The sequence below is a fragment of the Brachypodium distachyon genome, chromosome 4, assembly GCF_000005505.3.
Source record: "Brachypodium distachyon strain Bd21 chromosome 4, Brachypodium_distachyon_v3.0, whole genome shotgun sequence".
Lineage (NCBI taxonomy): Eukaryota > Viridiplantae > Streptophyta > Magnoliopsida > Poales > Poaceae > Brachypodium > Brachypodium distachyon.
The window spans coordinates 47,697,037-47,723,218 of record NC_016134.3 but is presented as its reverse complement, the minus strand read 5'-3'; the positions used below and the strand labels follow the sequence as shown (position 1 = coordinate 47,723,218).

At 47.4% G+C, this 26,182-nt stretch overlaps 6 protein-coding genes across 10 annotated transcripts; 2 read left to right on the top strand and 4 right to left on the bottom strand.

Annotated features, from left to right (window-relative positions):
- LOC100839135 (mannan endo-1,4-beta-mannosidase 8) lies at nucleotides 1-2,400 on the bottom strand. The gene is made up of 5 exons (XM_003577084.4): nucleotides 2,016-2,400; nucleotides 1,488-1,685; nucleotides 1,146-1,268; nucleotides 862-1,073; nucleotides 1-752 (listed from the first exon to the last, which is right to left on the bottom strand). The coding sequence occupies exons 1-5, from the start codon at nucleotides 2,388-2,390 to the stop codon at nucleotides 404-406; spliced, it is 1,257 nt and encodes a 418-aa protein (XP_003577132.2). The 5' UTR covers nucleotides 2,391-2,400; the 3' UTR covers nucleotides 1-403.
- Nucleotides 2,401-4,863: 2,463 nt separating this feature from the next.
- Nucleotides 4,864-8,609, bottom strand: LOC100826918 (BTB/POZ domain-containing protein At3g08570). The gene is made up of 4 exons (XM_003578969.4): nucleotides 8,260-8,609; nucleotides 7,296-7,362; nucleotides 6,016-7,161; nucleotides 4,864-5,771 (listed from the first exon to the last, which is right to left on the bottom strand). Exons 1-4 carry the CDS (start codon nucleotides 8,355-8,357, stop codon nucleotides 5,139-5,141), a joined length of 1,944 nt encoding a protein of 647 aa, XP_003579017.1. The 5' UTR covers nucleotides 8,358-8,609; the 3' UTR covers nucleotides 4,864-5,138.
- A 4,256-nt stretch (nucleotides 8,610-12,865) lies between these two features.
- Nucleotides 12,866-15,099, bottom strand: LOC100826603. The gene has a single exon (XM_003578968.4). The coding sequence runs from the start codon at nucleotides 14,505-14,507 to the stop codon at nucleotides 13,527-13,529; it is 981 nt and encodes a 326-aa protein (XP_003579016.1). The 5' UTR covers nucleotides 14,508-15,099; the 3' UTR covers nucleotides 12,866-13,526.
- A 2,512-nt stretch (nucleotides 15,100-17,611) lies between these two features.
- Nucleotides 17,612-20,380, top strand: LOC100826291 (2-hydroxy-6-oxononadienedioate/2-hydroxy-6-oxononatrienedioate hydrolase). 2 transcript variants are annotated; one of them, XM_003578967.4, is made up of 6 exons: nucleotides 17,612-17,984; nucleotides 18,209-18,698; nucleotides 18,837-19,179; nucleotides 19,390-19,488; nucleotides 19,581-19,701; nucleotides 19,856-20,294. In XM_003578967.4, exons 1-6 carry the CDS (start codon nucleotides 17,822-17,824, stop codon nucleotides 20,068-20,070), a joined length of 1,431 nt encoding a protein of 476 aa, XP_003579015.1. In that variant the 5' UTR covers nucleotides 17,612-17,821; the 3' UTR covers nucleotides 20,071-20,294. The 2 variants fall into 2 exon arrangements, with proteins under 2 accessions (XP_003579015.1, XP_024319041.1); XM_024463273.1 differs by having other exon boundaries at nucleotides 17,613-17,984; nucleotides 18,197-18,698; nucleotides 19,856-20,380.
- Nucleotides 20,381-20,580: 200 nt separating this feature from the next.
- Nucleotides 20,581-23,264, bottom strand: LOC100838827 (acetyltransferase NSI). Of its 4 annotated transcripts, none has more exons than XM_010240497.3 (4): nucleotides 22,650-23,259; nucleotides 21,908-21,976; nucleotides 21,229-21,285; nucleotides 20,581-21,042 (listed from the first exon to the last, which is right to left on the bottom strand). In XM_010240497.3, exons 1-4 carry the CDS (start codon nucleotides 23,198-23,200, stop codon nucleotides 20,961-20,963), a joined length of 759 nt encoding a protein of 252 aa, XP_010238799.3. In that variant the 5' UTR covers nucleotides 23,201-23,259; the 3' UTR covers nucleotides 20,581-20,960. The 4 variants fall into 4 exon arrangements, 3 of the variants coding, with proteins under 3 accessions (XP_010238799.3, XP_010238801.3, XP_003577131.4); XM_010240499.3 differs by having other exon boundaries at nucleotides 22,668-23,259; XM_003577083.4 differs by having other exon boundaries at nucleotides 21,908-21,966; nucleotides 22,694-23,257.
- A 157-nt stretch (nucleotides 23,265-23,421) lies between these two features.
- LOC100825978 lies at nucleotides 23,422-26,140 on the top strand. The gene is made up of 2 exons (XM_003578966.4): nucleotides 23,422-23,599; nucleotides 24,323-26,140. Exon 2 carries the CDS (start codon nucleotides 24,430-24,432, stop codon nucleotides 25,957-25,959), a length of 1,530 nt encoding a protein of 509 aa, XP_003579014.1. The 5' UTR covers nucleotides 23,422-23,599; nucleotides 24,323-24,429; the 3' UTR covers nucleotides 25,960-26,140.
- Nucleotides 26,141-26,182: the final 42 nt, after the last annotated feature.

The window sequence follows — 26,182 nt, the reverse complement described above, 5'->3', positions numbered from 1 at the left end:
TAAGCAGCATATTCTTTTCAAATTTATTTGATAATAGTAAGCCAATAGCTACATGAAAGAACTAATGGACAAAATTTAAAATGTAAATTAATGCTAGACAACCAACTAGTGGCATACAGTAAACAGTTATACCATTTATGAGTTATCATCAAGAAGTTTACTCACAGAAGCATAAGACCCAACAAATATGTAAAGGTAAATACATGATCCAAGAATGATATATTTCATTTCACGATTGGATCTTGGCTTTTTTTCATGACATATATTATTCCGTGCCCTACATATGAATGTTAGGGTCTTACGTGTTACACCATTAAACATTGAACTTTACAGGAAGACTTCCTGGTTGAAAACCCTTGTAACATCGACTGCATCATAGACGAAGTAGGGAAGCAGCATACTCTCAGCTGTCCAGCCTCCTTGAATGATTTTCAAGTACATTCAACGTGGCTGGTGATTTTGCAATAAAAACTGCATAACCATCATCCATGTGCTCTGCACCTTCAGGGAAGAGCTGCCAAAGAAGGCAGCCCCCTCCAATCACTCCTCCCTCCCAAGAGCTCAAGAAATTGTTGTAAACTGTCTCCATGAAAGTTTCACGGAACCCACTATCAAACTTGCCATCCTTAAGTGATAACCCAAATTCGCCGATCATAATAGGCATCCCTAGCAAATTGGCTGCATCGTCGATATGTTGTTGCATCCAAGAATTCACAAATTCAAGGTGATTTTCTTCTTTTGAGTCAGGCAACCTAGCAAAAGGATTTCAGCTCAGTCATGATGCTAAACTCCATATTTATGATGAGGTTCTGCTCTATCTGCTCAGCCAGACATCTCACATGGACAGAAATGAGGACTCACCAAGTGTCGGAATAAATATGAACAGAAGCCAAATCGATACCCATTGCTTGATGGTTCCTTATGAAATCTGTTCCAGCATTCCCCGAATAATCATCTGGGTTAATGCCCAAAAGTTCTGGAGTGGACGGACCATAGAACCCTTCAACACCAATCTCCAGGAGGTGCACAGGATCTATAGATTTCACATAAGATGCCATCTCTTCTATCCATGTCTGCAAGAAACTTTAGCCGTCAAAATTTGTAGTGGACGCACAAGTTAATAGAAATAAGACCAGAATAAGCACCTGCAGCGTATCGCCTGATGGATCTGAAGAGCAGCGTGGCTCGTTAATCAGCTCCCAGGCAAGAATAGTAGGATCATCTTTGTAGGCCACATTTGTGATTGTGTTTATCCTTGTTAGGACAGCCTAATCAAAAAAACAAATGCACAGCAATGAAACTCAGAACCATTGCGAGGACTACAAAACTCAGGGCTGGCCAACTAAAAATTAACAGTGGTGATTTACTTTATCTCATTCAATGTACTGCGAATAAGATCGAGTTCCATTACTCACGATCAGCATGATCAGCATCAGAAATCGATTCCAAATGCTATTTGAGCCAGCAAAGCAAAAGAAAAAACTTACCTCAACAAAGGCCTTGTAGTAACTCTTAATAGTCGGATCAGAGAAGAATTCGTCGTCAGAAGTAAGATCTAGTCCAGCAGCCTCATTGCCCCATCTTACATACTGCGCCTTCCCACCATAGTCTTCCCAGTTATTGCACAGTGACAGTATCAACCGCATCTTATGCCTTCTCGCCTCGCTGACAACGAAATCTAATGCCTGACAAAATGCGACGACAAAATCAGCCACCAAAACCCAAAGAAACACCATTTGCTTTTCAGATCCTTCAAGAACAACATTCTTCCAAGAAATGTACGACCAACATCCAGTTTAAATTTCCTTATTCTTTTTTTTTGGCGAGGAATGGATCAGACGGTCGGTGATGTAGGTGAATGGGACAGCAACTTCATCAAACTAATGGCCATGGCATAATTATGATACTAGTAAAAGGTGCGCAGTACTAGATTGCTTGATGATCTAACAACAAGAAAATCGCAACTTGGGCCGGCGCATTTCATCAAGCAGCTGAGGGGCCTGTACGTCCCTTACCTGGAACACCTCCTCGTCGTAGCAGAACGGGGCCGTCTGCAGCGCGCGGTACCCGCCGTCGGCGAAGGCCCAGGTGCGGCACACGTTGAGCCCGGCGGCGGCTGCCTCGGCGATGGCCGCCGTCACCCGCGGCCGCGTGGCGTCGTCGGCCGCGAAGGACATGAGCCAGTAGGTGTTGAAGCCGTGGATGATGAATGGGATCTCCTCCCCGGCCGCCGTCGCCGTCACCAGGTGCGCACCTCGCCGCTCCACGGCCGCCCACTCCTCTTCTGCGTCCGGCGAGGCCATGGTCGCAAGGAGGAGGATGGAATGGAGGTGGCGAGGCGTCGTCGTGCTCCAAGCTGTCGCGGCTCTCGAGGTCGAGGGACACGTCATATAGCTTGTCAAGTCAACGGTCTTTGCTGCCCGCTACGAGAAGTACTCCGGTTTTTACTCTTTACACAAGCTGACGGGTGGCCCCGCAGTATCCCACAAAGCCCAACGAGTAAATGTACTAACTCCGCTCCCAATTAACTGGCGCCGACCATTTTACGAAAAACATCCTGCTATTTCTCAAGATCAACCTGCAGTCTAAATTCTACCGAAACTTTTGTAAAAAAACTTGTAGTTTTTCGAAATCAGCGCGCAGTCCACATTTAATTGAATATGTGTATTGCTGGTTGATTTCGTAAATTAATAGATGGTTTTTTTTTGCAAAATGGCCGGCACCAATGAATTGGGAATGGAGTAAGTATCAGATATCTTAATTCTTTCGCAAAGATATCAAGTTGGTCCTTCATCTTTCAAACTGCACGTTTAGATCCAATACTATTCTAAGTATTTCATCAAAGGTTCCTCTGGTGTATGCGTCCCTCTGATCGCATGACGTGGCCATTTGACTAACGCCACATAGGATTGGGCACACACGTCAAGTAATGTCGTGGATTAAAATCTTACAGAACACCCCCTCCCCACCACCACCACACAACCTCAGCTAAAGTTCATCTATTTTGTGCTACCTAGCTGTTCTCTCCCCTTATTCTCTCCTCTGTCCCTCACGTGAATCGTCGCGCTGCACTAGAGCTGGTCGGCAATGAAGAGAGGGAGAAGGCAGCAGCGGCGCTGCCACCACCGAGGGGCCGGAGCAGCGCGGCAAGGAGGAGATGAGAGAGGGGAAGAATCTTAGATGCGTTTTTTTGAAAGATTCAATCCATGTCCTTACTTGACGTGTGGGTCCAATCCTGCATTAGCCAAATGGCCACATCAGACGATCAGAGGGGCGCATACACCAAAAGAACCTGTGATGAACCACTTAAAAATACTATTGTGACATAAACACGCATTTTGAAAGATTTGAAACTAATTTGGCACATTTGCGAAAGAATTATGACATTTTACTCGGGCCCAACCGACACGGATGCATTTGGTGACAATAAACCGAGATTGGTTGACAAAGAACCCTGCGGATCGATGAACAGGCCGGCTTGCAGTAACTGGACCGAAGAAACTAATCTCTTTCCGATAAATGTTCTCCGACTCGTATTAATTATCCAGCCATGAGCGAAGTACAACATAAGTACGTGCTCAACATTTCCATCGAACATATCCCTCTCTCTTCCCAGGAAAAAAAAGGGTCGATTGGTTGCTTCGTCTTGGTCCGGTTCAGGCCACGCTTTGAATCCATTCATAGCAGTAATGATGGATCGATCCAGGAAGAAATGGAGATTATAATGAAGAAGTGCAGATGGATGATCAAGTTGGCGTGCAGTGCAGCAACTGGACTGAATCACTGAACAGAAAACGCTGAGTTTGTCATAAAATTGGATCAATAACCGGTTAATCTGCTGATGAAAGATATATTCACGAGGATGTTGCCAAATTTTTTTTCTGCGAAGCATATTTAGTGCAAATGAGTCTTAGAAAATCGCATCTGTCAAAAACGTCGAAACCAGCTGAACGTCATGCGGTTCTTATTCCAACTCTTAGATTAAAATGAATCAGAACTCAGACGAAAAAATACAATGAATTCCTTTAGAGGAACAGAACAACATACAGAGTCTGACTGAACGAACGAAGAAACAGTTGTCTGAATTCGACGGGGCTAATCCCATTAACAACTTGTAATAATCGTCATACACTGAGTACTGATGAGTAGACAATTTCACCCGAGACACAGATCAGAGACTACATCGCCGGACACTGCGAATTAATTAATATTAACCCGAGCCAAACGGAGACGTTGGTTGTCCATCTCCTCCTCCTCGACGCGGCGGCGCTTCTCGGAGGGCATGGCGTAGCCGCAGACCGGGCACCGGCGGTCGTCCAGGAGCCAATCCCAGATGCAGCTCTGGTGGAAGGTGTGGGAGCAGGGCATCATCCTGAGCCTCTTCTTGAACTCGCAGCCGCCGTCGCGGAAGAGCTCGCCGAGGCAGATGTCGCACTCCGTCTCACTCGTCTCCCCCGCGGCCGGCACGTGCATCCCCACGATCGCCTCGGCGTCGGCCGGATCCCTCTTCGCTTCCTCCGCCAGCTCCGCCTTGTACGCCGCGTCCGCCTCCAGCCGAAACCGCACCCAGTCCTGCGCGCGCTCCTCCTTGGTGAGGCTCAACGGCGACGGCACAGGCGGGGGCAGCGGCGCCGGCGGATAGGACAGCGGCGGCGCCAGCTCGCGGCGCCGGCGACGGAGCCGTGGCTCGACGACGACGACGGGATCCATCGCTTGTTGAGCTTGCATCTGCGGGGGTCGATCTACTACACTAGTAGTTCTTGATCGGGGGATTCTCTTCATGGAAGGAAGGTTGGATCTGCGCGTGCTTGCTTGCTCTCGACCTAGCGAGTTCTTGGGGAATTTCGATGGGTCCAACTGATGGATCGGCGAAAGAATATATATTGGCAAATTCCTCCGGCAGAGGCGGTTGCAGCAAATCCGTCCCCGAGTCCAAATCCAAATCCAAATCCAAATCGCCCCGTAGAAACTACAAACAGGGCGTTAATTTGTTATTTTCCTCTCGGCTCTCGGAATATCAGATTTATTGTTCGTGCCTCCAATTCCGATCAGGAGTACTACCAAGCTACATATATATATAGTCTCCCCTTTCTTTTTCCCGGGTGATTTTCAAAAGTTGAGAATAACAGAGTGCTGAGCTAGGCATACGTCACCGACGCCTTCTTCCTCCTCCGGCTCTTCTTCCCGTCCGACCACTGCGACTGCGACTGCGAGCTCGCCGCCGCCGTCCTCGATCCCTTCCTCCTCCTGTCCGCTGTGGATCCCGGCCCGCCGAACATGGCCATTCGGCCGATCCCCCTCGAGATGGACGCGAGCAGCGCGCGGCCGTGCTCCCCCGGCCGGCCGCCGTACTCCCCGCCGCCGCCGCGCATCCCCTGCTTCATCAGCCCCTGCTCCCGCTCCAGCTCCGTCAGCCGCACCCGCATCCGCGACACCTCCAGCTTCAGCTCCCGGTTCTCCCGCCGCAGCGACGCGTAGCTGTCGCCGCCGCGGGGCGACACGCACGAGCTCGGCACGCCGCTGCCGCTCGGCGGTACGGCGATCCGATGGGAGAAGGAGGAGAAGTCCCCGCCGCCGCCGCCGGAGAAGTGGCCGCCGCCGGAGAAGGAGGACTTGAGGCGGAGCTGCTCGAAGTAGAGCACGCGCACCGCCATCTGCATCGGCAGCCGGTCGTTCTGCGCCGCGTGGCTTGACGCGTCCTGCGACAGCTTCTGGCAGTCGATCAGCTTGCACAGCTTCTTGCACTCGGACTCCGTCAGAGAGGGATGCGCCTGCAGGAGAATCCATCATCACAAATTAACACAAGGATATACCAAGATCTAAAGCAATTTGATTTTACATGTATCACATTTCCATCTACAATGCCAAATTGAAATGAAATGTTACTGACAAAAAAGGTGAAATTTAGTGTCGCCGATCAAGAACATTTTGTGCAATGAATGCATAGCCAAGCCAAGTTCTGAATTCCTTTCGAAAAAAGTTCTGAATTTGTAGGGACAACTGCAAGAAATGTACCTTGAGATATATGTCGATGGCTCGGTAAAGTCCGTCGTCGACAATGCGTGCATAATCTGGCAACAATTCGATGAGAGTCATGAACTTCTGCAGTTTCAGATATGGATCCGGTGCTATTTCTGCGAGATAACCGTCCATCAGTCGTCCAACCTTCAGCACTGAACTGTGGCTCGGAGACTTGAGTCCATCTGACTCGTATCCGCAAGGTGACGAGTCACCCGAATCATCCTCCTCGATCCTCTGCAAGAAGTTCACCAGTATGCGGTGCACCGTGTCGACGTCGAACATCGAGTCGCTCGTTTGCAAAGAGGGGATGAGAAGATCATCCAGCGACGCCATCTCGAGATGGAGGCCGATCCTTTTCTCGACCTCGATCCTGTAATCTAGGCCTGCATCAACCTCTATTGCCATCCTCAGCATGCCGAACAGGAATGACAGTGTAACTGCTGTGATCTTCTCAGTTGCCATCAGGTTGATGAGAGCTTCCACAATCATTCTTTGGTTGTCTCCAAGAAGTGGACCGGAGTCCCATACATGGCGCCGTTCGATACCCTTCAGAGCTGTTTGCGCGTAGTGCACAATAGAAGTGCCGATGCTCTCTGGCCTCACCCCACTTCTCCTCATTGCGGCGATAACTCGCTGATAGTAGTCAATTCTTAGAGCAGAAAGGTCCTCAACCCACCAATCCTGGCAATGCATCCGCAACTTTCCAGACCCCGCATCACATTCCAAGTGAGCCAAGCCTGAAACCAGCTGCTCTTTGCTTGCATTCATCGCGATCGCATCGACACACCTGTCGACAAACCCGACTTCCTCCACCGTTGGATCCAAGCCCTCACACCCGCAGAGAACTTCCAAGGATTTCTCAAGGCTCTTGACCACAAGGTCATTCATGTACATCTCTGTACGAACAATGAGGTTCTCCCCTTGGTAGTCCTCTCCCATTTCCAAATATTCCCCGATGCACCGGAGATGAGCTACATTGCCTGTGGTTATTTCAAAATTACTCCCATAACAGAACTTGGCAGCGAGTTCAAATGCCAAAGCTCCCCCTGGTACATTTACAAGCTCCAGCTTCGAGAGATCTGGATCCTTGGTGTCGGCTACCATTCTTCGAATTCTTCCGCACCGAGAGACTAAAGGGAACTGCACAAAGAGATTCTGAAGCTAAGTTCAAATAAAAGACACGGCAAAGAGTTCTTTCTTCTACTCAAGATAAACAGACAATAAAGAGGACTAGAACCACAATGGCCATAAAAAGTTCAGAGGAGATGAGGAACCTTGTGCAGTAAAAAAGTTTGGCCATCCACCGATATCGTTATATCCCCAGCGACATCGGAAAATATCCTGCACAGCAAAAGGTTGTAATGAATTAAACACCAAGAATTCTCATTTGAATATGCAGCATGTGAAGCGAGCATCAAGCCCTTGAAAAATGTAAGCCTTAATAACAGGAATTGAAAAATGTAAGCCTTAATACTATTATGTCAAGCAACTGCTGTATCTTCTTTCAGTTCACTTAGACGTGTATAAAATTCAGGTTATGGTTCAGAATCACCAGTCTTTGGCCAAAAGAAAAAGAAAAAGGCAAGAAAAATCACCAGTGCAAACAAAGCCATTTCAGTTAATGCTTCTAGCTACTGCATGAACACTGCCTGACAAAAATCTTGTAGGTCAACTTATTCGGAAACTGTTGTGTGTCCTTGCTACAGGGACCTGAATCTAGGCAAATCGTGTGAGAGGATCTACAAATAAGCAGACATTTTAGGACCATTTTCTTTTCTCCCTCTCTTGAATCATAGGAACAGCATATCTCAGAGCAGCAGTTCAGAACTTCAGATGCCATTTTTCAGCTGGACTGGTTTCTTCCATTCGACAAGGGGTGCGCTTCAGTTCTTCAGATGCCTTTTTTCAGTTGGACTGACTGAAACCCTGTAAATGACTACCAAAACGGCACTGCATCTCACCCCTCAATCCGCCAAGAACACTCGCTCACTTGATCATTATTGACGGCAAAAAAGAGAGATTTTTTTCCCATACCAAAAAAAAAAAAAACAATCCCCATGAACACTCACTGACTGACAGCCATCTTCGGCACTGTAGCTTAAACCACGGATGGAAACGCCGGACCCGGAGAAGGAAGAACAGAATGCGGACGGTAACGCCGGACCCAGAGAAGGAAGAGAAATCGGCGGCAATAAGAAGAAGAGATCAAGAGAAGAGAGGCGTTGATTAATGAATTACCTCCTGCTGATGGGGTTGCAGAAGCGCGGCGAGTTGGCGGCGGAGAGCTTGGCGGAGAAGGGGAACGCGGCGGCGCCGCTGTCGCCGGCCAGCCCCATCTCTTTCGGCTGATTAATGGATGCTTCTCACCGACCGACCGACCGACAGACAGACAGACAGGCAGAGACCTACAACGTCCGCCGGCCTCTTGTGGAGAAAAAGCTCGGAATGGCGAGCAATGGAAGAGACCTCACAGCTCAGACGTACGGAGGAAGACGAGGAGGAAAGGACGAGAGCAAGGAATAACGGCTGGCTGGCTGGTCTGGTACTCTGGTCGTCGGCGGCGTGAGGGAGAGATATTCAATGACAAACATTCCAGATAATTCTTCCTTCTTTAATTCGATTTGCCCCCTTTGCGTTTTCCACGTTGCGCTTTCCTACAATTTACCAACAAGCCCCTCTTCTCTTCTCTTTTTTTTTTTGGTGTGTAAACATGACTCACATAAGTGTATCTTTTTTCGGAGAAAAAGGTTTCGTTTTGAAATGTGGGACCCGGATTCAAAATTCCGTGCGAGACATCCATGTTAATTTCATGCCCAAGGGTTGGATTTGGAAAAGAGATAATAAGTTTTCATGTGTTAGTATGCTCTAGTTCCGGTGTTTCAAACATGACCTGAGTGTTGGGTTAAAGTTGATAAAACGTTGATTTCAGAACTTGAACAAACCCAAAGGAATGATCACCTGCTTTGCTGAATCGGTCAATGCCGTTCTTTGTTTTGGAATATTACACCGTAAGCAATAGACCACAATTGTCTTCTCTCCTCTGGCTTCTACCTTGTTCTGGGTTAATTTCAAAAAAATAAGTTTTTGTTAATAAAATTCTAGTTTTGGAGTCAAAGTTCAATGAGCACCAAATGCTACTAAAAATGTTTTTCCTCCAAATAGACTTGCAGTGGTGCCAAAATGTTATAACCGTTAGGACGATTTTGAAGCTAGATGTTCTAAGAAAGTTTTGCAATAAGTATTCTATAAAGAAGAAAGCCTGCAATAACTAAGAACATTAGTGGTGCTGTATTCAGAATAACGTGGGTTGTCAAGGAGCAAAGCAACAAAGCTAGCTCTGTGTCTTAATAATAATTAAACTACATGGAAGAGGAAGGAGAGGGCATGACAGGGTATTGTGTCTTTGGTCTAGGGGATTGATTAGGAAGCTTAGCTTAGGTGAGAGAGAAAGTGAGACTGATGATGGAGGAATAGTTGGGTGACTAGGGGACAAAGGCTGGTCTACTGTCAGCTTGTGGATGCGGGAAGACTGGCTTGATCTTATGCGGCCATGCATGCTCATGGGGTCTAGTATCTTCTCTCCTCTGCCTCACTTCCAGAAAAACGAAAATCTTTTCCTAAGATACGTACGACGTAGTATTAGATAAATCCGAATCACTCGTTTCCGGAACAAAGAATAGAAAACAGCACCGCTACTACTCCTATCATATATATACCCACAAGAAGTAGCATAAAAATCCAGCTTGTAGCGAATCCATCCATGAATGAACATGGAAAACACTATATTAATTAATTAACAGGAGTATATATAAATTAAATATAGTGGTATAGAAGTAGCTAGAGGGAGAGTGGAGTCGGGTGGAAGCCTGTCGGGCCGAAATGATTTTGATAGATGCTCCTCCTTGCCACGCCACACAATGGATCGATGGACGCCACTTTACTTTATCTCGATCAGAAGAGAGTCAGATCACTGTAGGCAGCCTTCTAGCCCTGCTATGGCTAGCTAGCTGCTGCCTCGGAGTTTGTGCCCCTCCCCACGAGAAAGCCGCTACTGCTACTGCTACGAGCGAGTGGTGGCCATGGATGGCATGCGTGCACTCGATCATCCATTCTCCATTGTCGCCGCCGAGATCGATCGAATTAATGCTTGAACAAGCTCATGGTCCATGATCGATCGGCAGATGATCGAGATGAATAGCTAGACGATCGATCGATGCAAGCAATGCAATGGAATGCAATAATGTGCAAATGCATGTGTGCGAGACTGATCTCGATGGATCCGATCTTAATTAGTAGCAACGAGACAGACGCTAGAAACTCCATGCTTGCTTGATCGTCTCCGATGAGTATCCGAGGTGGTAGCAGGCATTATGGTGCACTCATGGCCGGAGCCTGTAAAATTGTTGGATCGCTCGAGCTTTGCATTGTGTTTCTTTCTCTCTTTTTTTCTTTTGCTTTTGGGAAGGGAGATGCATGAAAGATGAGCCGGTGCTAGCTACTCCACTCCGTAGTACGTTGGTTACTAGGTAACAAAAATGGTGGCAAAGAAAGGTTTGAGCAGTTTTTGTGTTGTCGTCGACGTTATGCTGCTTTCCCCATTGTCCTTGAAGGCGACGTGCTTTGGTTTTCAGGTGTGATGGCCGGCCTTCTCCTGTTCTTGTTTGAAATTCCAAGTGACTTTTTATCTGTTTCCACGCGCAAGTTTTGACCCGTCCTGAATAAGAAAGCATTCACAAATGCCTTTTTAAGATTATTATTTTTAGCAAATGCTTAATCATTTGAAGGCTTGGGTATGTATGTGTCCATTGTCTTTAGCGTGCGTGGAGCAAGCAAAGCACAGAGAATTTGAGACGGTCGACGACAAGGCACGGACCTCGATAAAAAGCAAGAGTGGTGAGTGAAGAGCCATCATCACGCCAGCAGCTGCTAGTGACGGCCTGCTACTGACTTGTAACTAGCCTCATGAGTGCCGGTAGCTTCAAGCTCCGCTCTCATGATTGCGAGTAGTACTAGTCCACCATCTCCAAAGGCATTTCAATTTTTTCAGGCCCTCAAGAGCCTCCCTTTGATCGAAAGAATCCAAAATTCTCGTGAGAGCAAGAAAATGAATCACACAACTCAAATGTCATAAACATAAATTAGAATGCACATCGGAAATGTTCTTTTTTTACCGTACCATGCGTGCATGTGGACTGTCTTGGGCGGATGCATGCTTTAACCATGGGCATATGGCTTTTAAGACATGTGCGTGTTGGGTCTTTGCGTGTGGTCAAGATCGATCCTGATGGACGATCGATCATGGCCGGGCCGGGGGTGGGAACCAAGATGGCGCTTTTGTTTTCTAGCCCAGGATCCGAGGCCGGCCGGCCAGGGGCCACATGCATTCTATGCCATGCCATGGTGATCCATGGATAAGAAAAGAGCTACACACTTGTCTTTTTGGCTCACCAAGCACACCATGGTTTTGTGTCTACATGTGACCTCCACATGGACGAGACAAGGCCTCTTGCACTGCTCGTTGTCAAACGTGGTTACAAGTGGTAGTTGGGCTTTGTTGCAGAAATAAAGCTACTGGACGGATGGACGGCCCATGCCAGTGAATGGAACTCGACCCATGGCGCGTCTTCTTATTTGGCCCGGATGGCGCTGCTTCTCAGCCCGTAAACAAAGGCCTTTAACACCAACAATGTCTCTGTAGGCTACTATGGGCTTCCGGGCCTAAAAACCTGATATGCTACCTGAATTGCTCATGGACAAGGAGCTTAAAGCAGAGAACCCTATGATAGAAGGCCAAGGAGACTAGAAACCTGTTTCTTTCTAGTGTATTTGTGTACGAGGTTGGAGCAGGTTATCAGGGATTTATGTATGTCGGTTTTAATAACAAGAGAGATCCTCTCTTGTTATTTCTCCATGATCACCTAGCTTGTCGCCTTTTTGGTGCGAACATTGTAACAGCTTTGTAACAATGAGAGCCGTGTGCATTTTTGGATGATATTTACCTAAAAATGCCATAAATGTACAAAATATATCTATCTAGTGGCAACGACTTGCATGCACACAGCCCTAACGTGCAGCTGTGGTAAGACCATGATATTTACCCTTTCACCAATGAACGAGGTGACAAGGCCAGAAGCCAGCTGCAGACCTGCAGTTAACCTAAATCAAGATGCATTTGCTTGCAAATGCAGCATGTGCTAGGTTCCAATCTAGTAGTAGTATAATATAGCACTCCACTCCAACCCAGGTTGCTTCTGCCAAACACTCCACCAAAACACATCCATGGAAAACAAACCTTTAATAAAGAATGTGCATCTCTAGTTTGAAACTTTCAAGTGGCAGCCACACCTGGCAACTAAAACATGATTAAGCTGCAAGAAACAGCGAATCATCGGTTTCGTCGCACTTGTATGATATTAAACATAAGAATGAACGTGCGCCCACGACGAGCGAACAAGTGCTCAAAGTTCATGAAAAGGAAGAAAAGAAACACATGCTCAGAAAGTTTGGCCTGAAGCCAGCTCACAGGTTGCAGGTTGTTCATACTCTCTTCTCAAGGAATTTGCTGACAAGAAAGCATCTGGAACCAGTCTGGACCTGGGAGTGCATACCTTTTTTTTAATGCATTAGAAGAAAGAAGGGATCCTAAGTTACAATTTCATGTACATAAGACATCTGATAAACAATAAAACTACTGAGCTATGCAATGATTCCACATAAAAGTACAGTACAAGTAAATGCACCTTGTTTTCAGCATCGAACATCTAAGGCTTCAGCCAGAGACAATCCTATGCTGGAATCCAAAAATGTTGGTGCTGATTGCTGAACAATGATAATGACACACTGGTAAATCTAGAGTTTCATGTTAATTTGGAAAGAGACCATAACGCCAAATCATCAACATAATGCACGACTAGACATGTTACATGAAAGAAATGGAAAATTCTCACTGCATACAGATTGGATGCTAAAACAAGTCACAGTGAAATCTAAATTGTCAGGCTAATTACCAAACCGACATGTACATCATCTTAACAGGTGTCTAAACAGCTCAAGCCAAACGGCGCAAAAATGGAATTGAGTTCAGTCTTAACGAATTTCAATGAAACACCACCATGTCATTGGCAGTGAATGTTACCCCGGTCTTAATGCTAACCTACTTCCTTTAGAATACAGCAACCCAAAATTCATCCAGGGATTCCAAATCTGACTTGATGAATTCACTTCTCCATTGTTTTGGAGATGAATGGAGCACCTTGTTATGAACATGGTAACTATGAACACCAACAATAGCCATCGCATAACAAATAACCTTCGAAACAAACTCACCAAAAGAATGTCTTGAACCAGCAAGGGCAGAACCTGAGCTCTGAATCTAGCAATTCGCAGCACCTCATCGATGGAACGCTCGGTACCTTCAACCAGCTGATGGACAAATTTCATGTCTCCGGGCATCACCATCGAGCCTTGTTGGTGCCGCCTGAACTGTGCAGAAAACCCCGAAACAACTATGCAGTATACTCGCTCTCGATCACCGGCTGCGTCCTTGTCCACAATGCTACAGGTGCTTGCGTCCGCCCAACTTGCGCCATTCGCAACGTCTCCCCAACCTCTGAATTCCGTTCCATCACCTCCAACTTCTTAACCTTTTTGTACCTCACCAGACACAGAAGAAGTGTGGCCAACAGCCCCAACGCTATTGCGCTCCCCACCACGCTGACGGCAATCTTCCACCCCTGCGAGCTACCCTTAGCAGGACTTCCATCAGCCGGTACCGGCGGGGCGATCGCGGCTGATGGCACCGGAGCAGGAGCAAGCTCGCTAGAGTTCGCGACTATCGCAAAGTGCCCATGGTGATTTGTCGAACACACATTGCTTGCCTCTAGGTCCTGGAGCTGTGGCACCCCATCCAGATCAAACCACACACACCGTGGCGGTGGACCGCCTGCCACCACCGCCCTGACATTGCTGAAACTTACGAGAATCGGACTCTGTGTCGCGACAATGTTGAGCTCCGGCAACCCCGCCGCGGACAGGTTGGCGGCGTCATAGGCAAGCAGGCCAAGCACCGGCGACAGGTACGAGTACCCAGGGAGCAGCGGGTAGTAGTACTCGGACCAATTGCCGAGGTTGTGGTAGACGAGCACCGTCCTCTCCACGTGCGGCTTGACGACGACGCCGGTGGGCAGCGCGAACTGGAAGTACTCGGCGAAGCCCTTCCTCCGGAGGCTGCCGCTGCGGAGGCGGACCGCGGAGACGGCGACGCCGGTGAGGTTGCCGGGCACTGTGCCATTGTAAACGAGGCCGGTGCGCGGACGCCGCACGAGCGCCCGGTACGCGTACTCCTGCAGCACCGCGTCCAGGGCCCTCGCCGGCGGCGCGGAAGCCGGCTGCGGCTGCTGCTGCGCCGCCGCCAGGGGAGACGAGCCCAGGACCAGCAGCACTTGGAGTAGTACGAGGGGTAGGCAGACGCAGACCAAGACACCCATTCTCCGCCGCCGCCGACCAAGATTGACGCGGCACCGGCAGCGGAGAAACCAAGCAAACCCAGGAAAGGAAGAAGAAGAAGAAGTCAGGAGGACGATGATCTCCCTCTCCTCCCCATCCTCATCCTCATACGAGGATTATCACTGCCTCTTTAACTCGGGGGAACAAGGACGAGATTCGCAGCGCCCCAACCGTGGGAGGGATCCTCTGCAAGGACGCGCATTTACCACCCGGCACCCGGGGGTATTAGCTCCCAACGGAGCAGGCGGGGGCCTGGACCTGGACCGGGACCGTGCGGCTGCCAATGGCGATGGAAGCTAGGACGACCGGACAAAGACAGGACTGAGAAAACAAGATTGGGAAAATATAATTTTTCCCTCTCCAATGGAAAAAACAAACAAGATTTGGTCTGCTTGCGGAATTGGAAGGAGGCGGGATGGAAGGAGTGAGGGAATCAATCTGGGAGGAATAACCGCAGGATTCGGGGGGCGATTGCGACGGACGCGCTGTGGGGATGGGGAAGAAGAGGGGGTTTGGGGATTTGAGATGAGATCGACAGTAGTGGGAGGGGAGTGAAGTGCAGGAGGAGGACGACGACGAAGGTTTTCTTGGTGAGGGGCTTAATCGGGATTTCTGTTTTTTTAAGGAGGTTTATTGGGGGATTATAAGAGAGACGCACTGGGTCACAGCTGTCACGGCGTAGGGAAGTTACTGATCTGCCCTTCCGGGTGATGGACGGCGGAAGTCGACCCGCTCTCGCTCTTGGCCAGGCTGGCTTCGTGTGTGTGTGTCCTTTTCTGCAACGTTTGGGTTCTTCCGAGGGGCTTTCTACGAAAACATTAGTCGGCTGCACAGTTGGGGGGGTCACTGACTTGTGGGACTAGAGAAATTGTCGGGGGCCGTTGTGTGAGAAAGTACCTATGCTTACACTGGAAGCTGGACCCCACTCTGCAGCGCCTAATGAAAGTGTTGATTTATATTAGCGGCTGATCTGGACCGTTGGTTCTGGATCGCACCGCCAGCAATGAAAATGCATTTTGATCCTTTTCTTCACGCTTTAATTATTTTCGCGGAAGAGTGAAGCCATGGCTTTTAGGCACTGTACAATATAGCAGCACTCCATTGCAAATTATGGCATCATGTGTATACACAGATCATGACGAGATAATGATGCAATGCTTTTACTTTGGATGGATGTGATGTGACGCAACAAACATGGACGGCATCCATCCATCGTACGTGCACGTAATCCTGACTCATGATAGATGCATGTGTGTTCTTGTTTACATTCTCTTTTGGTGTGGTGTTCAAGGGATCAAGTAGTTAATCACACGCAACACTGGTGGCTAGATGCTTAATTAGCTACTGGTTCATGATGGTCGATGATGTCGTGGACCGAGCACTAACATTTGGCTCCATGGATGAGTCATTGACCGTCTATATATATAGTTTGATGATCATAATTAAAAAAGGGGGGTTTCGTTGTACTTATGGCGATTCCATTCCTGTTATAATTGGATGGTCACGTCAAAGCAGAGACAGTCCCCACAAGCTTAGTCTTTCTTTCTCATAGTATTTGTTCAAGTAAGACATGGAAACAAAAAAATTTGGACATTGAATTCAAGTGAAACGAAAAAAAAAAGCAATAGATATGCATGATGGATGGCTTGATATATATGATGCACGGTGTCACGTTCAATTCGTCATGCATTCATGTATGTTGGTTGGCAGGTTAAGTTGTGCGTGTGCATCTCTGGTCCTGCACGACGCATGAAAGCACTAGTAGTACGTACATTACATGCGCCTTAAGACAATATGGATACACCAAACACCACCAAAATTGGAATACGTGTGGCGCCGTATTAACTCTTGGGAAGTACGGAGTACTCCGTACTCACTACGTATAGTACGTACATGGAGTAATCAAGTGATGGCTGAGGATCTACGTGCATGTGTAGATCGTGCAGACGTTAAATTGGTTGCAGACTTGTATTCGATCGTATCGTATGGCACGCAGAAAATTGCATTGATGTATATTCTAGGCTGGTGTATTGAAAATTACAATCGAGTACTTCAAATCCACGACTGGATATTGTGATGGATGGCAGATTGGGTTGTCGGTGATAATGGTGGGTGATCTAGATTTTTTTTTAAAAAAAAACAATCTTTGCGATCAGATTACATTTTGTTTCAATAATTCCTTTCGATCAGATTACATTAATTACCAGACGATTACGGAATGATAACGGTGTCTGATCTAGATAAAATAAATGACCATACGTACACTAGCTCTAGCAGTCTAGCTCCTGAAATTGCATGAACATACCATCGAACATTGATAGCACTAGATCAAAAAAATAGCCAAGGATGTGCCGTAAAATATACCGGACTACTCCAGTGTTACAAAACCAAAAGTAATATGGCCTATGTAAGTGTCTATTTTTCAGTCGGCAACCGTAGCCATCCAATGAAGATTTTTTTATCAATGGGATCTACGTTAATCTTACACGAACCTTGATGATTGAATCAAAAAGTTTCTATCAACGACTAAGAGATAGTTATTTCTCAGTCGCCTAAGAAATAGTATATAAATTTGATTTTAAGTTTGTTAGTCCATCTGATTCATATTAGTTGTCACTGATTAAGTATATAATCAACGTTGATCGAAGGAATAACCGACGCTTAAAATTAAATAGTTGTCTTCCGTCCATAATGTTCAACCATTTTAGTGGTACACACAAATATAAATAAGTTTCAATCTTTTTTGTCAAAAATTCCCCAAATTTTAGTCTGATTTCAACTACTCCCTCCGGCCGGAATTACTTATCGAAATATTACATGTATCTAGACGCCTTTTGCACATAGATACATCCGTATTTTGGCAAATTTGAGACAAGTAATACCGGTCGGAGGGAGCAATTACAAGTGGGAATTAGTGGAAATGAAACAAAAACCTGTTAGCGGCAAATTCATGCATGTTTGATGTCCCTCCAAACCTCTCCCTCTCCCTTCTCTCACCGTCGTCTCACGCACCTAACGTACGATTTGTCTTGGCCTCTTCTCACGAGCCACAGGATGCGTACATGGATCTACGCTGAAGCTTTGATCCAGAACAGAAACGGACCGGTGCCAAAGAAGCAAAGCCAAGCTAAGCTAGCTCACACGACCCTGCTCAGTGTTCACTCCAGTGAGACACGTCGCTAGCTCAGCGGGATTACGGCCTCGGCACCCGTGCCGCTGCCAGTAGGCCCCACCCAATCCAGCGGTTCCATCCCGTCGGGCGTCGGCTAGCTTCCTTCCCGCCCCGATCGATCAGATGCGGGCGGCGCTCCTGCTCCGACCACCGCCGCCGCCACCCGCTGCCGGAAACCTTCTCTCCGCTGCCTCCGGGAGACCGCCGCCACCGCTGCTGCTCCGCGCTCGCCGCATGGCCGCCGGCCCTCCCCCGCCGTCCGCCGCCGCCGCCGATTTCCCTGCTGGTATATATATGCCTCGTCAATTTGTTGCTTCTTTCCCTGTCTCGTGCGTGAACGATTTTACATGCTTCATTGGGGAAGCTCGAAATGTGCGTCAATGTGATGTGGCCGGTGTTCTTGGGAGCGAATTGTCTGAAATTGCGAATTTTTATTTCTGTTCAACTTTCCCCATCCCCAATCAATTCAAGAGTGCCAACTGATAATAAACCTCGAAGCGAACGTCTCAGGGCCGGTTCCGGACGACGGCGGCGCGCGGACGCGGCCGCGGCGGCGCCGGAGCGTGGCCGGCGTGGACCAGGACGAGCTCCTGGACCCGGGCGCGCTCGCCGACCCGGACAGCAGCTTCTGCGACATCAGCGGCGTCAGCTTCCACCACAAGGTCTACAGCGCAGCCCACCACGAGGAACAACAAGACCCCGCCTCCGCCTCCGGCTCCGGCGTGGGAGTGCCGGTGGTGCTGCTGCACGGCTTCGGCGCGTCGCTCTTCTCCTGGAGCCGCGTGATGCGGCCGCTGGCCCGCGCCGCCGGAGCCAAGGTGCTCGCCTTCGACCGCCCGGCCTTCGGCCTCACCTCCCGCGCCGCCTGGTCCGGGTCCGGGCCCGGCGGCGACAACGACGACGACACGAGGCCTCTCAACCCTTACTCCATGGCCTTCTCCGCCATGGCCACGCTCGCCTTCGTCGACCTCCTCGGCGCCGGCAAGGCTGTCCTCATCGGGTACATTACATACAGACATACACGCTGCACTCTACACTCTGCACTGCATCGATCTGCCAGTGCATTGCTAATCACAAGAGATGTTTGAGATCATGTCAAGGTTTAATACAGTACTTTAATTCAATCATCACATCGCAGGCACTCTGCTGGCTGCCTCGTCGCGGTGGACGCGTGCCTCGAGGCGCCGGAGCGGGTGGCGGCGCTCGTGCTCGTCGCGCCGGCCATCTTCGCGCCGGGTTCCGGGACGAAAGGCGAGAGGAGGGAGGACGGAGAAGAAGGGCAAGAGAAGAAGGACTCTGATGATGACAGCAATGGACCACCATTGAATCCGTTTGCTAGGATCTGGAGAGGATTTCTCGGCATGTGTATGTGGATTGCCGGGCTTGTTCTGAAGGTGGTAATGGCAGTGCAGGATGTGGTCAGAGCTCTGGCTGTTCAAGCCCTCGTCGCTCTTCTTCGATCGCCGCTGGGCGCCATAATGGTGAGATCTTTTTTTTGTTTCAGAGTAGTGCCATATATCTGTGGTGATAAATAAATGCTTATGGTTTCTTTGCTTGGTGATGTTACTGATGGTGTGAGTTGAATGAGTTTGCTGGGTCAGCTAACTGACAGCAAAAAATTCAGAGTTTTGCTGCAAAAAAATTGTGGTCCCATTCTTCTTTCTTTACTGTGCTGGACTTTGGTGGCATAGGTGAGGCTGGTCATGGATAAATTCGGCGTAATGGCTGTCCGTAATGCATGGTACGACCCCAGCAAAGTAACTGACCATGTTATTCAAGGCTACACCAAGGTGAGTTCTCTCTGTATCAGAATTCAGAAGAAAAAAAAATCTGCAAGTGTGACATAACAAGCCATATTCTTTTGTCATGCAAATTGTTTCAGCCACTAAGATCAAGGGGCTGGGAGAGGGCTCTCTTGGAGCACGCTATATCCATGATCACAGATTCTGCACCCAAGTCAAGACTGCCAGTCTCAAAGAGGCTCTCTGAGATCTCATGCCCAGGTTCTACTATATGCTTATTCTCTTGGTCCTAGATCAACCACTGAACTGAATTTGTGCTGGTCCTCAACAAATATGAGCTCGAGGATTTCAATAATCCAATATGTGGACCACAATGTTATTTAATGAACAGTTTGGATTGTCTTACCATTTGCAGTGCTAGTGGTGACCGGCGACACCGACCGCCTTGTTCCAGCTTGGAATGCTGAACGCGTTGCACGGGCGATTCCTGGCGCGGTATTTGAGGTGATCAAGAACTGTGGGCACTTGCCCCATGAGGAAAAACCTGAAGAATTCCTTTCAATCGTCGAAGGGTTCCTGCGGAGAGCTTTTGGAACTCCAGATGAACAAGTGTTGCAAGCAGCTGTATGATGATCAGCATTGCTAAATGCATGTGCAGAAAAGATGGAGCTAGATCTGTGGCTTGACAGATAAAAAAGAAGCAGCAATTTTTGCAATGAACGACTTTATTGGTCATTTGAGATACATGGATGTTTATACAACAGTGAAAGCAAACATTGTCAATGAAGTCACTGTTTTGTCTGAAACTGAAACTTCTCACTGTGAAATGGTAGAGCAGAGCGTTTGTACTTGTATCACTGTATCAGGATCTGTTTAATCTTTTGTACATATTTGTGTCAGGATATGTTTAATCTTTTGTGCATAGTTGGAAACTTACATACATCTCCCTTGATTCAGTTATCGTGTTGATTTATCCTGCACAATCACTTGACAAGGGGAGATTTCTCGATAAAATTTCAACTGCGCTAACTATCCACAAACCTGTTATTTCTGTACATCAAGAATGATCCTTGGGAACTGCTCTAAGAAACTAAAACTAACTACACCACATGAGAGGTTCACTCCTTGTTCACTTGCATATGCAGCCAGATTAAATATGCATAAATTTGAATAAATGATACACATATAAACATTCATCTCTCTATGACCATAGCAAGCTTTTACAGTCAGTGGTGGATTTTACAGATGTTGGTCTGGATCTGAAACATGCTATCTTTCACACATGATAGTACATTGTGCTGTATACATGAGTTCTCTAAATTCTTCAGGTGGTTTCCTCTTTACATAGCCAGAAAAGGCTTCCACACCATGGAAACTAGATCCAATTATAGAGTGGTAAAAGTCACGGATGGATCTTAGAACTCCCTTTACTGTCAGCAATCTTAACCAGCAGCAGTCAACCCAATAAAGGAGCCGCCAATCTCATAATTTGGTGGATTCAGCAACCATCAGCTGGAATATTATTTGGGCATATTTCTAGTGTACATCATCGTTGTGGAACCCATTGCATCATCATCGAATCCACATGCTTCAAAAAATGGCCTGCAAATGGTTCCATAAAATGACCACACATCGTGATATACCAGCGTAAGATTCTGTTGAAAGCCACATGTGGAAGTAGATCGATGCTTCCAGCTCTAGTCCTTTACTGATAATAGATGTATGATAGACAAAAGTAATACGGAAGTGTATCGATGAGATCTACCAAATTTGATGATAAGGCCATACCTCTCCTTTCCTGTACATAACGCGGAAATATCATAAATACCTCTGCTGTGGAGTACCCTGAAGAAAGTGTTCCGGCGACAAGCTTATTAGATGAAGAACTTTAGAAAAGAAATAAACTAGCCACTTTAAAAGATAACAATTATCTCTATTCAAGTAATTCATATGGCATATTGCCATGTTATTCTAATTTCTAACATTAGTTGATTCAAAGTTGCATTGATCATTAGTTTTCTATTATACAGACTGCAGTCATAATAAAGTTTGTACATAACAAATGAAAACAATTAAAAACACACTAGATAATCTTTAGGTTAGGCATTCTTTGCTACCAACGGTAATGTTACCAGTCCAAGTATGTGCCATGTGTCTGAGATACTATGTTTGGCGGAAAAAATATATCCTGTAAAGAATTCAGCAATTAACAAATAGATTTGAAAAGGCAGGATCCATCTTTTGTTTACTTCTTTCTCATCCCTTGGTTGTTTCTTCGCAAATGTGTACAAGATTTTTTGCGTTTCAATTCATGGGTCTGTATGTATTGTCCACAAGAGGAACAGAAGTGTTTATGGATTTGCTATTCCTAGCTTGCATAATTTACTTAAACGATCATGGATGTTATTCTTCATCTGTTGCAATCAACCGATGCAAGTAAGCCTCTTTGAAATCCACCAAAACCTACCTTGTAATTTTCTCAAGGATTTTTCTGCCAATTCCTCTCCTCTGCAGCGACGGATGAACCTGTAAGTCACTGAAGATAGTCATATGAACACATGATGTAGCAATAACCTTTGGTTAACTGTTGAGGAGTAACAGAAGCAGAAGCATAATGAAAGCAAGCCTATCAAGTATAGGCCGGCCCGTACTAAGTTCAGTCATGTCACGCAAGCATTAGACACGTCTATGAAAAACTTCCCTTCACAGCTCAATTCAATACAAGTTTCAACGAAAATGGACTATACTCAGTTCAGTCATGTCATACAAGCATTAGATAGAGTTTGCAGTAGGCCGATTCCATTTTCCCAGTACATATTCTTAGATTTGTTTTGGACAATGTGGTTCAATATTGACACATCGGCACCAACATAAATACTCCCTCCGATATTTGTACTAAACCAGTGACACTTATTATGGATCAGGGAGTAGTCCCGTATCAATCTATCAAGATAGCCCACTGACATACATTTTGACTGCTACTGTTTCTTGCAACAAAGTCACCGTTTTCTAATCTTGTCTTGGTTATTAAATGAAACCGGCTCACTGCTAAGTTACTAAGTACTAATTTCTGTGTACAGAATGCCATAAAACCCCCACTAAAATTAGCCTTTTCGCAGGAAATGTAACAACGTATACTGAAGTCCCTGTCAGGTTATCAGTAACAGCAAAGCAATGATTTTCGAAGGTAAAATCAAGGAGCGCCTCACCCAGGCAATTCGACGAACCAGTAATTCGTGAGGAGAAGTCTCACCACGACGTCATGGACGGAGGCGGTGAGCCCGACGTCGGAGACGGCCCGTCCGAACCCGACGAGCCGCTGCTCCTCGCGCCGCCCGAGCCGCCCAAGATCCATATCAATCCCAAGGAACCGCCGGCCGCCCTCCCTACCTTCTCCATCACCCTCCACCTCATCCTCCAAGAACCTGGCGGCGCAGAACACCGACACGACGAGGAAGCTGTGCGCCAGTGCGGTGCGGAGCTTGCGGATGTCGACGGGCTCCGGCGTGGCCGCGGAGGATTCCAGCGGGGAGAGGCGGACGGCGCAGGAGTGGGCGCAGGCCAGCATGAGGGCCTGGAGGCGGGCCGGGTCGACGAGGGCCGGGTCCATGGAGACGGAGATCGGCGGGAGCCGCCTGAGCCTGGGGCTGGGAGCGACGCGCTTGCTGGGGCTGGAGGGGTTCGGGGTCGGGGATGAGAAGACGGCGCGCGGGAGAAGCCTAGCGGGGGCGGAGGCAGCCATCGCCATGGCTGCCCTCATCGTCGACGAGCGAGTGGTGGAGGCCGGAAGCTCTTCAGGTAGTAGGCGCCAACAGTACATTCTTGTGAATTAAATCATCTCCAGGGGCTCTCTGCAAAATTCTACTGGCCAAAGCGGGCCGGGCCAGGAGGCTTATTCTAGATGGGCCGTGCAGAGATAGATACTGTACCCACTAGGCCCAAAATGTTGTAAACATAACTAAATTAAAAAAAACGTTTAAAAACTCTCCTCCCCAAATCTCCAATCCCCAATTCCGGACGTCGTCGTCTTCTTCTTCTTCCTCCTCCGCTCGAGCGAGTTTCCCCAGGAGGACCGCCGAATCGATTCGCGATTTCTCACCTAGATCGCTGCTCCTACCAGAGAAGCTCACTCCTCCTCCTCCTGCCCCAGATTTTCGAGGTGATTTTCCTCGAATCCCTCGACTGTTCGTTTCTTCTTATGTATATATCGCAAATGGTGAAATTTGTTCCTTTTTTGCTTAATTTGGGCGCGTCGTTGTAATGGAGACCCGGTAGCGGAGCGAGTACGTGCGATCTTACGCTGCGCCTGCGGGACTAGTGTTAATTCTTCTCTTCGTCTCTAGTTGGGTCTCTGCGTGCGTCGATGGATCTCTTGCGGCGGTCTATCATGCGCTAGAAGGGGTGGGGGTTAATCTGGGACCCTCTGATTGGTTACCCGGGTTTGTGGGTGCTTCATTTTGCTGCACGGGATCTGGCCTCGGTGGAAGTGAATGAAACCCATGCATTTCAGTAGATAATTTACATGATTGACTCGAATGAGCAGCTTGGTTTCTGTCTAGAGGATGTCGATGAGGAAAGCGCAGGGGGCTGACTGGAAATGATTTGGAAAGGGTCCCAATTGTTTGGTTTGCGTGGTTGCTGTGCTGGTGATCTCCTTCTTGCAAGGATAAGCCACCCAAGTAAACATTTAGTAGTTAGATTCAGTTTTATCATGTGGTTACTTTATTCATTAGTTGTTACGAGCTATTTTCGGAGATGCTTATCAGGTTTGATCAGATCTCTGTAATTCTCATATATAGCCATCTGGTTTAGGACATGCTACATTACGTCTCTTCCTCTCGTTGCGGAATAACTGGAGCAACCGCTTGCTTTCCTTTGGCAGGTTGACACCTGGGAAGATCTTTTGTAACACGCTCAACGATGTATATGATGAGCACCTGATCTGCTTGCACATCTCAGTGTGTTCAGATTGACTAGTACAAGATTCCCATGTCTGGCAATCAGGCACAATCGAGCGACTATGAGCTCCTTGCCAGCCAACCGGATGCTCAGTGCCTTGTTTGCACAAGACCTTTTACTTTGGATACTGAGGTGACCAATAGCTTTGAAGCTTTAGCCATATGCAGGGAGTGCAAGGCGACTGTGCTTAATGACAATGAAACAGATGTTACAACCAGCAGCACTAATCAGCAGAGACGACACAGAAGGCGGAGATCCAGGACTGCAAGTCTTGGATCTAGTGAGGATGCATTCTCACAGCAGTTCTCCCATTTGATCAATTTAGCTAGACAAGGCCATGAAGCAGATATTGATTCTCCAACAGTTTTGCGCCAGCTGATGTCTTATAATTCTACACCGAACCAATCCCAAAGGTGGCATGCTTCAGATGATGAGAGTGATGGCCTCAATTATGCTGATTCTGTGTTTGACGATCATGAATCAAATATCAGTTTTGGTGACTATGCTGAGGAATCAGATGCTTCTCTAGATCAACATAGCATGGTGGGAAGGGTGATTTCTATTCAACTTGACAACGAGAGCTACATGAATACGGACACAGATATTGATCCCATGAACACTGGAATAGATCAGTGGGATTCAGACGACCAAGAAGATGAAGATGTACAATTGGAAGAGTCTGATTTTGATGAAGCAGTTGACACCATGCGGCAGTACCAGCAGCAATCACGTGGCATTGGCCCAAGTGAATTGGCCGGCTGGGAATCTGAAGAGGGGGTATGGGCTTGGAGAATGACTGCGAGTCAAAGAGCAAATATGACTAACTTGATGGCAGACATGGAAGGACCAGAAATCAGAACACCTTTTGTTGGGAATCCCGGTGATTATGCTGATGCAAGACAGTTTGAGATGATTCTTGAACAGTTTGCTGAGGACAACAATTCCAGAAGAGGTGCTCCACCTGCAGCGACATCCTTCGTTGGAAATCTTCCCTCCGTGTATATCTCCAAAAGCCACGAGACAGATGGTGGTGTGATTTGTCCAGTATGCAAAGACCCAATGCCTATCAGAACTAGAGCAAAGCAGCTACCATGCATGCATCTCTATCATTCATCGTGCATCTTGCCATGGCTTAGTTCTAGGAATACATGCCCAGTTTGCCGATATGAACTTCCTACAGATGACCGGGAATATAAGAGGTCCGAGCAAGCTGCAACCAATGAAAGAGACGATCGTTTGATAGAGGAACACACCCGTCTGCAAGAATTTGTTGAAGAAATTCCTGACGAACCAGAGGTTGAAGAAACTCACTATACACCTAATCGTGCAGTGGAAGAGACTAATACAAGTGAACATGGTGCAGAGCAGTCAGACAGAGCACATGGCCGCAGAAGATGGCTCTTTATTGCAGCTGCTCCGGTCGTTAGCTTTGTCGGTTTAGCTCTAGTTTTGTGCTTTGCAAATCCTGCTAATAGTGGTAGAAGGCAACAGTGCCGTGGATCGCAGAGTAGTTCTGCACCACATGTAGACACAAAAAGAAGTTGGTGGTCCATGTTCTAGATATCCAGTACATACATGCTGATACCAAATTTACTGTGTGATGGCACATGATTGTTGGCAGTGCTTTCTCATAAAAAGTTTGATTTGAAGTTTCAATCAATGTGATCACTGATGTGATCCATTGAGTTGTTCCTGTAACCGAGTTCAAACACATAATTTGTCCACCACTTTGGTTAGTTCAGTGAAGTGTGTATTGATGCTGGCTGTTTGTGATTGGATGTTC